This window comes from Oculina patagonica, unplaced genomic scaffold, assembly GCF_052425735.1.
Source record: "Oculina patagonica isolate OP01 unplaced genomic scaffold, crgOcupat unplaced363, whole genome shotgun sequence".
In the NCBI taxonomy this organism is placed as follows: Eukaryota; Metazoa; Cnidaria; class Anthozoa; order Scleractinia; family Oculinidae; genus Oculina; species Oculina patagonica.
In genome coordinates this window covers 800-10,685 of record NW_027558215.1, presented here as the reverse complement: position 1 = coordinate 10,685, position 9,886 = coordinate 800, and the positions used below count along the sequence as shown (strand labels likewise).

At 38.7% G+C, this 9,886-nt stretch overlaps 1 protein-coding gene across 1 annotated transcript; it reads left to right on the top strand.

Moving 5' to 3' along the window:
- Positions 1–8,550: 8,550 nt before the first annotated feature.
- LOC144640582 (protein piccolo-like) lies at positions 8,551–9,307 on the top strand. Its single transcript, XM_078499685.1, has 2 exons — positions 8,551–8,645; positions 9,062–9,307. Exons 1-2 carry the CDS (start codon positions 8,567–8,569, stop codon positions 9,184–9,186), a joined length of 204 nt encoding a protein of 67 aa, XP_078355811.1. The 5' UTR covers positions 8,551–8,566; the 3' UTR covers positions 9,187–9,307.
- Positions 9,308–9,886: the final 579 nt, after the last annotated feature.

Sequence of the window (9,886 nt, the reverse complement as noted above, 5' to 3'; positions counted from 1 at the left end):
ATCTTTCCTTTGCTTAAAATGTATATCCGCAGTACAAATATATGAATTTCATATATTCATTTCATATCTTCTCCATCCACGGGAATATTACGAACTCACAAGTGACCAGCGCTCCCAGTTGGCTTGATAGCTCAGTTGGTTAGAGCGCTGCACTAGTATCGCAGAGGTCATGGGTTCGATTCCCGTTCAAGTCTGAATTTTTTCAGGTTTGCTTCCCGGGGCTTGCTTTTTTCAACATTACTGCTTAAGTTGAGTACATTACTGCGATGATCTTTCATTTGCTTAAAATGTATATCCGCAGTACAAATATATGAATTTCAAATATTCATTTATTATCTTCTCCATCCACGGGTATATTACGAACTCACAAGTGACCAGCTCCCAGTTGGCTTGATAGCTCAACAACAACAACAACAACAAGATTTATTTGAACTGTAAATTAATAAGCTCAATTGGTTAGAGCGCTGCACTAGTATCGCAGAGGTCATGGGTTCGATTCCCGTTCAAGCCTGATTTTTTTTTCAGGCTTGCTTTTCTCAACTGCTTAAGTTGAGTACATTACTGCGATGATCTTTCATTTGCTTAAAATGTAATTTATCTTTATGTAATGGCCTCCATGTGAATGCGAGTAGAGAACTCTTCCATGTGTCCAGAATGCACGCTTCCAATTGTTTCTTGCACAATGGAATCTAGTGGGCTCACGTTATAGCTTGCACATTCAACGAGCCGTGAAACAGTCCCTTTAACGTAACATGCCAAAATGGTACGTTAGAAGAAAAAATATTCAACAAAATTTTGACTTTGAGGCGTTATTATTATAATTATTATTATCTTTTCTAGGGTACTTGGACATGTGCTCTGTGTATGAAAAAGCGAGAAATGTTCAAGTTCAGCGGTGGTGCCTGGCACAATGACGTGGAACGGCATGAGAGGTTTCAGGTACAGGAAATGCTAAACAGGCTGGCTGAAGAATCCGTCAGACGAATGGAAATGGTTTGTATTACGGCATTTTGTTTTTTTATTAGCAATTAGATTAGGAGTTCAAGGTTTCTGTCTGCTGATAGTTGTTGAGACATTAAACAACGAGTCAACTATAAAAGTCGATAGACAACGTATCAAGAGCTGCGAGCAGTCTATTTGTCTTCCATAACCCGGTGATAATCGAATGATGATAAAACTGATTTATTGGTTCCCTAATACCCCACTTACACCAGGAAGAGTCAGTGTTTTGTTACACCGGGTTTTAGGAAACTAAAATCAGCCACATTGAACTGAGAGACTGACTTTTACATAGAACTCAAGTAAGCTCTTATTTGTGTTTTATTGTGAAAAATTTGAAGTTGACAAACAGCAGTTAGCAACTCCTATGAAGAAAACAATTGAAACCCATTTTAAACTGCTTTTAAGGTCGCGCAGGACCCTTGCAATCATTAGTATGTATTTATTTAAAGAGTATGCACGAACTGCCGGACGACTGAAGCCGACAACAAACGAAATATTCATGAGTTTGTTTTTAAACTCTTTTGTACAAGTAATTACTAGTTATTGTTTTCAGCTTTGTGTCACGTGCGCTGGAACATAGAAAATTATCATAAAGAGATTCACAGCTTTGAATATATCACACGTTGTTGTAAAAATTGACTCGGAAAGTCTTCGGAAGCCTCAAAACCTTCAATTTTGTGTCCAAGTTTTCTCCGCCAATATAGAATTTCAAGAGTTGATTCGCGAGGAACATAAACTTGGTGTACTCTATTGTGTTCTGGCTAGAGCGAATTTTTAAATTTCCTTCTCAAAATGAAGATAGCATGTTTTAAAGTTTAGATTTCACATTTTTATGCTCTTAGAAGCCATTAACTTGTAGCAGTTTTTGAAATCGAAAATTTCGTTCTAGTGGGAACACAAAAGAAGTTACGATTTATCACTAAGCTATATAATCATTTAAATTGGTGCGCTGTGCTACCTGAAAACTTGGACACAAAATCGCATTATCTTCAATTAAACTTTTAAGGGCTTGTAACATCACAGACAACGGTCATCTCTCAGTAAAAGGACAATCATGATGTAATTCCATCATCCCTGAGTATCCTTATTAAATTTTAGAGGAATCGATATTCAAAATGTAGCGAATTAAAGCTTTGCAAGATAGCACTCCAACAAGAAATTTGACTAATGAATTTATTAATGAGCAAGGGCCCTGCGCGACCTTAAACGTATTTTAACTTTGGTGAAACTTGAAATTAATAAAGAAAACCGTAAGGTGATTAACCGTGATTGATAGCGAATTAGAAAAGCTGAAGTTCAAGATATATTAAAAGATAATCCCGAAGGTTAAACAAGATGGCTTTCTGCCGTGAACACCCTAACAAGTGAGGCGAAAATTCGTGACTAACTAACAGCCCTTTGCGAAACGACGAGTATTTCCGTCCCTATCATATTGGAGACACCCTCTCCCGAGCAATCAGATTGCAAGTTTGCCAATAATCAGCGACTGGATCATGAATCCTCTGAACCCCTTTTGTAGAATTTTCCGAATTTTGCCTCACCTCAACTGAACATTCGTTAAAGTTAAAAAATGGGGTGTCGTGCACCCTTTTGAGTTATAAGCACTTTAAGCTACAACAGGGGTGTTTCTTGTTGCCGTGATAGCCTGTTATGCAGACGACAACCATAATTTGCAATTATTGCACAATAATTAGAAATTCTTGATATCATTTCGACGTTTTTGCTTGTTTACAAAATTTTTTTGCTTGTGGACAAAATTTGGAACCACATATTTGTAAACTCTCAAGGGACTTTTTTAATTTCTCAAGCGACTGTTTAATTTCTAAGGAATTACTTTCCGCTGTGGGTGATCATTTGCGATCTCGTGGAAAAAACGTGACTTGTCACATTTACAAACGTTATTTAACAATTTTAAAAGTGACATGTCAGCTTTCTTATCTCAACGCACGTGTGTCTGAAAGGCGATCTATAAAGAGCGTCGCACAAACAATGGATTGCGTAACTAAAACACGAATAAATAATCACTAGCACTTACATCGTTTAAAAATTACAAACGTCAAAAATAAACCATACCAAAAAAACTCGCTCTTTTCAAAGATATTATTGAAGTTAAAACAAATGCAAGAGATGGGGGCTTCTTTTAGCTTAGGAGCGGTTAAAAATTAGGCCAAATTTGGTCGCCACATGCAAGCGCCATTCTATTTCGTCATCAGCCTAGGTCGTTAGGGACGAGACCTAGCGTTGACAGCAATGTTGCATGAATCGGCTTTACAACATGCGATCGTTTCTACGCAGCAAAATTCTTTCGTATTTCATCTTCAAATATAATTCGAAGGCATTCACTGTATATATGGCTTTTGTTTAATCCTGGGTCTTGATATCCGACCCTCGCAGAGCCTAGACAAAACGCAGCTTGAGTGTAACGATTTGTTTACGCCGCAATTATATGCGCAATGTTTTCTCCGACAGTAGTCGGAAATATCCGTATTTTTTTTCGTGCTTTTTCGTGGAGCAATCGTAACGATACAGCCTTGAACACATTGAACAGCGGTCTACCTATAACAATTCAAATATGGCGTCGCAAAAACAAAGCGTCGAACGCATATTTTGCTGTTTCATTTGCTAATTTCGCTGCCGTAATCGACTGCCTCGAAAGGTCCTTGCAATTTTAAAGTATAGAATTGTCAGATCTCGCTGAAATTTGCACTGTTTATTTGTGTAATGTTAAGGAATATGTGCCTAAATACCCGGCGCGGACGAGCCATTTTTGACAAAATTATATGGCTGCATTTTCTCCGCGAAGATAGGAAATTGTTAAACTAAACTACAAAGAAACTGTAATGATAAGTTCGAAGAACAATGCACAGGATAAACCTTCGACTCATACTTCATGCAAAAACGTCGATATCTCGAAGAGACTTTGATTTTTTCAAGTATTTACTGCTGTTTGGGGGTGCAGTGCTGATCCATCAAAGTACAAGCGTTGCACATAATCATCCACCTTAAATTTGTAAAATTAACATAGAATTTGATTCCCTTTTATTTTCCCAATCCAACAATTGTAAGACCACTTTTTTATTGCTTTTTTCATAGGCAAATTACAACACTCAGGAGGAAAGTGTCAGGATTTCCACGCCGGCCGAAAATCCTCCACGCCTAAATCACCCTCCTACTATTCAAACAAAGCCGCAGGTTCCAATTGCAAACAAGTTCTTTCTGGAAACAGGCAATGATGACGAGGATCAGGGTCATGGTGACATCATTGACGAGTATGATGACGATGATGACGTTTTTGAAGACCAAAATGATGGAAGTGAGAGTGACAATTATCTTAATTTTCCCCACGAAGAGGAGCAGAGGCGGTTCGACGGTTCTTGTGATAGTTACTCTTCAGTTCACTATTCCTCCTTAGATGAGGAAGGTGCTTTTTATGCAGTAGCCCAGAGTTCATCACGAGGGACTCCGGAAGACCTGTGAGTCTGCACATTAGTGATATTGTACAAACACATGAAGCATTGTTTCTTTCTCAAAGAATACCACAGGCGGCCCAAGCTCACAATTAGAGGAGTTAAAATATTTAACATAATCTCTTTTGTAACCGTATGCGAAACGTGACTCTCGACCGGCAGCATATGGAGGTGTTGTGTTACAACGGTTCTCATTTATGAAGGTTTGTATGGGAGAATACGCTTTCGAATTTATAGCTAAATATAATGAGATTTTGACAATAAAATCAACTTACCTCAATGTCCTGTCGTTATGTCTGTTGTTATCTCGGTTCTCAGGCCGATCCGAGGCGTTTTAAGCGAGTTATGCAATTTTTGGTTTCCACTGCTAAGAAGAAGTACTTCTTCGCGTATTCTCGCATACAAACCTTCATAAATGAGAACCGTTGTAACACAACACCTCCATATGCTGCCGGTCGAGAGTCACGTTTCGCATACGGTTACAAAAGAGATTATGTTAAATATTTTAACTCCTCTAATTGTGAGCTTGGGCCGCCTGTGAGAATACTCCTATGTAGAGCAGGTTTAACAATCTGACTGATTTGTTACAGCCGGTCTGAAATGCTAACTGATTGTCAGACTGACTGACTGAGAGACAGACAAACAGTCTGACAGACTGATTGACAGACAGACTGACTGACAGACAAACAGTCTGTCTGATTGACTGATAGACAGACAAACTGACAGATGGACAGACTAACTGACTGACTGACAAAAAGACTGACTGACTGACGGAATGGAAAATTTCTTAAGGGTAACTGCACGTATCTGATGTGAATCTATTGTTGTGGCTGTTGTTGTTGTTGTTGTTGTTGTTTTATAAACTCAGTGTTTTCAATTTCTCATTTTTTTTTTCAGTAGTCCCGTAGAGAATACAAAACTTGAAGGGCAGTCGCCGAAACGAAAAGTAAGTGTTTCAGCTGTACTGTTCCAAATAAAGGTAATCTCGTTCACAGATCTCTTGTGGACGAAGCCGATCTCAAGGGATCTGGAAACGAGATTAAACAAAGGCTTATGCTGGTCATGACCTTTTTAGTTATACGATATCTTCGATCCCACGGCCTGAAACTCTCCCTCTCAATTCAAAATTACATATACCTTATTCTTACTAACTTTCACGCGTACTTATTTTGCGAAAAATTTGGGAGCCGAATTTTGCGAGTACTTATTTTCGCGATTGCAAGAAAATTTAGAGCAAAAGTGTATTAAATTTCACGATTTTGTCAGTGTTTTATGAATCAGTAGTCCAAGACTAAGGAACTAGTGGAAATATACCGTACAAAGGTCTGGCCCAATGTGACTCCAAGGAGCCTGTTAACGGGAACTTTTGTGACTGCACTAAAGAGGTTTTGGCCAATTTACAAGCTGAAGAAAATAGTAATCAGGGGAAGGGTGCTTGTCGAAAACAAGACGGAAAGACATTTTCAAAGCTAGATTTTTGCAGATCCAAACATTTAAATTTTTTGTTTTGATATATAATATGGTATTAATTTTCGGGTGTTTAAATTTCGCGCAATGTTTTCTTCGCGCGTATTAAATCTTGCGATTATTTTGCAATCGCGAAAATCGCAAAAATTCGTATTCGTGAAATTCAGTAAGAATAAGGAAGTCTAACGAAGCTAACAAATTCCGAGCTCACAGCTTACCTCCCTGCTCGGAGGTGGAGGGAGTACTCCCCACAGTGGACTAAGCGGGGAGGCTCCGCCCGAAAGGGGTACCTTTTTCAGGCTGTAGGGTAAAGGAATCGATAGGGAATTCACAAGTTAAAATATACAAAAGAGAAGTAGGGAAAACTGTGATTTAGCTATTTAAAAAAAATATCACGAACGGACCGAAACGTGTGATTCATTCAAGTGAAAAATTAGATAAAAAGATACAGTATTTCTTCTGTAGTTATGTGAAAGGGTTACCTCTTTCTATCGAAGGTACACAAAAGGGTTACTTTTCTTTCGTAAGTGGTATATGAACGGATAAGGGTTTGGATCTCGGGGCGGAACCTCCCCGTATAAAATAATTTTTTGTAACCTCCAACCCCCTGAACCTCACCGCCTAAATGTTGCTCGCTAACTGTTTTCATTTGCAACTTTTTCACAACAATAAAATGAGCAGAGTTTGAGAAGTACCGTACAAAGTTGTGCTTAAGATGTTCCAGTAAAATACCTGGGCCTTAATTGGACTCGAACTCATGATATCTAAACTCATCGCTGATTTTCTTTTCTTTTGTGAATACAGGTTGCAGTCTCCATTCTCTCAAAGCAAAGAAATTGTCCACTGATCCATAAAGTTACCTTGCAAAAAGATTTGAAAATGTCTGAGGAATTCGGCTCAGGTATAGCGTTTTAATAAATAATGAATATACGAACGATGCAGAAAAACTCAAACAGGCCTCAATTGCCCAATATAGTGCTTATTACTCGAAAGTTAAGGATTGTCAGTTGCTATGTTATTAAATGTAAATGCATGATAAGTTCAGGTAAATGATTATAGTCCGAGGCACTCATTCGTGATTCCCTGAGAATTTTGGTTGGAGTTTGTTGCTTATAAGGCCGAACAACATCTGCGCAATTGTGGTCTATTAGCGAACAGTAAATTCGCAGATTGGCATTTCTGAACACAAGGGGTGCCTACCAAAAGGCATTGGTAACATTGGAACAATTTGACATGCATGCAAACGTAGATAAATTAATTTAACAGGGGGGGGGGGGGGGGGAAGCAACTTCCCATACATTCTCTTATATGAAATCTGAGCGATGCTCTCACAACTTGCAAAGCAATCATCGGGGCGGTAGTCAGCGGATTTTTCTAAGGCGCATGAGCAGCTCCTTTCTTTGTGAACTTGCCAAAACAATAACAACATCGGACCAGTGAGATAGTTCGATTTTTTTATATATATAGTAATAAAAAAGACTTTCAGTCTAAGTTTTGTCTTTAAAGCAGCGAAAATTTCTCCGGAAAGGTTCTTGGTGTCAATATGTGGTGTTTGTTATGAAATAAAACCATCACGGGAATGGTAATGAAAACGTGGCGATCGAATATTCCCGCGCCGGTCGGAGCTATTGTTCTTGCTCTATTGTTTCGAGGTTGTCTGTTGACTTGGTCTTTCTTTGTTTTACTTCATTTACAATCCCCATGTGGACCAGTTGAAAATCGTGGTACAAACATTTGCATTTCAACACTGAAAAGTAGCACGGCATCACAAAATTCTGCGTTCTTAAAACTACACGACGATGACGAAATTTTTCGGATAAACACGCTGCTTTTAGATTTTTAGTTAAGAGAATTGAACCCCTTTATAATAAGTGATTCCACGGCATAGCAGCTTCCATTTCGCGGGAAAAGATTGCCTGTTGCATCATCGTCCAAAAACCGCTGACTACATCGTGAATTGATCGCTTTGCAAGTTGTGAGAGCATCGCTACTCGGTCCCAGACCTCGTTTCTTCCCCCCCCCCCCCCCCCCTGTAATTTAATTATAGTACACAAAATTACTGATTGGACGGGAGCAGTACAGTTAACCCCAAATTGTACTCCCTAGGATAGGAGTACCTATTACTTTCCTTTCCAAAGCTGACCCGAAAACTTCTGAAGACCTCCGAAGCTCACACGAAGACTTCCGAGGTTGACCAGAAGATTTCTAGAGACTTCCGAAGATTACCAAAGGTTTTTTTCCAAAGTTGACCCGAAGACTTTCGATGATTTCCGCAGATTTAAGTACATTTCTGATTTCTATTTCTGAAGACAAACCGAGGAATTATCAAGCTTACCTTTCCAAATCATAATTTTGTTTAATATACTATAAATAAAAAAAATCGCATGATCTTGTCGTACAAGAGTAATAGATACACGTGATGTTTTCAAAGTTCTCAAATTTGAGAACTTTCAAAACATCACTGGTACCTATTAATTACGAATTGTACTCGTGCGATTTCCTATACAAATAGGTGTTTTAAACAACGGGTTGCTATGGACCTGAACATCGACTGGTACGAAAGTCAGTTGATTGACATTATTAATTTCATTACAGATGCTGAGTATGGCATTAGAGTAGTAGGTGGAAGAATGTGCACGGGAGGTTTTACTGGTGTTTACGTTGCTAAGGTGATGAGAGGATTGACAGCTGAGCAGTGCATCAAAGAAGGTTAGAAGAATTGTTTTATTTTTTTATTTAAAAAGGAGCAAAGTCACAAACAGCGCACCTTGAAAAAAGTGGCCAATTTTTTCAAGTTTGTGGCTCATAATTCGTTTTAATCTAGTTGTAAGCACCCTTGTTTATTTCGGTTTGTGCATGTCTGTGTTTTTCTTCTGACATCGCGACTTCGGATATCGTGAAATGGCTCCTTCCATGTTCTATTCAATTCGAGTCAAAGCAACTGTGTCACGGATTTTAGCCAAATTTAGACATGGGAAATGGCCATCAAAGTTTGTGAAATATAAAAAAAAAAAACGATTGAAACAGTGAAGGAACATTTTAATAACACAGCAAATACAAAAGAATGTACGGATGGCCAAAAGAGACGAAGATTGAACCACTTTTTTACCCTATTTTATTATTAGGTGACCAGATCCTGGAATGGAATCACACTTCAATGGTAGATGTGACATTTGAGAAGGTCAGAAGTATCGTCGCTGAGTCGCCGCAGGAAATCACGCTCGTTTTGTGTCATAATGCTGCCAGGTAATAATACTTTAAACTCAAGTAGGTCGGCTCGCACTTACAGGTCCCCAAATAACAATCCATGATTTTTTGGGATTTCCTTTCCGTGCTGTAGTGCCGGCACATCTTTGATTGGTTGTTCTTCGCTTTTGAAACGTTTCTCGCGCTATATAACGATTGTGACGTCACTGGAAAACAACGTGTTAAACAACTATTGCTCGCTTTAATTGCCACTTGCAAGGTTAATACAGCGACGTGTGATTACTTAACTGGTTATAAAAGGTGGAATATATAAAGGAGAATAAAAACAAAAGACAAATAAACATGATGTTGATGGCGACATCACTTCTCCGGGAAGTGACTGAGCCCGCGATTTTCGTCCCGGAAGTTGCTAAGCAACATGACGTATTTATACGCGCGACGGCTTTCGGAGTACTCGTGAGTGCTCGCGCTAGTTTTTGATTGGAGAAAATAATTCCGGAATTCTTCGAGTGCTTCAACGAAGATTGGCCCAAACTGGCAGTTATTTCCCCGACTGTCTATGTATTGTTTTATTTTAATTTAAGCTTCAGCAATTTCAAGCTGGTATTCGTGAATACTTTACTTCAGATTGAGATTAACCTCGTTAGTCTTTTTATTCAGCAGTCTTTGTAAACTTGAAATTTGCTCATTGAAGAACTCAACTTTTTTCATTTTAAACCAAGCTTAACAGTATTTCAAGGCGT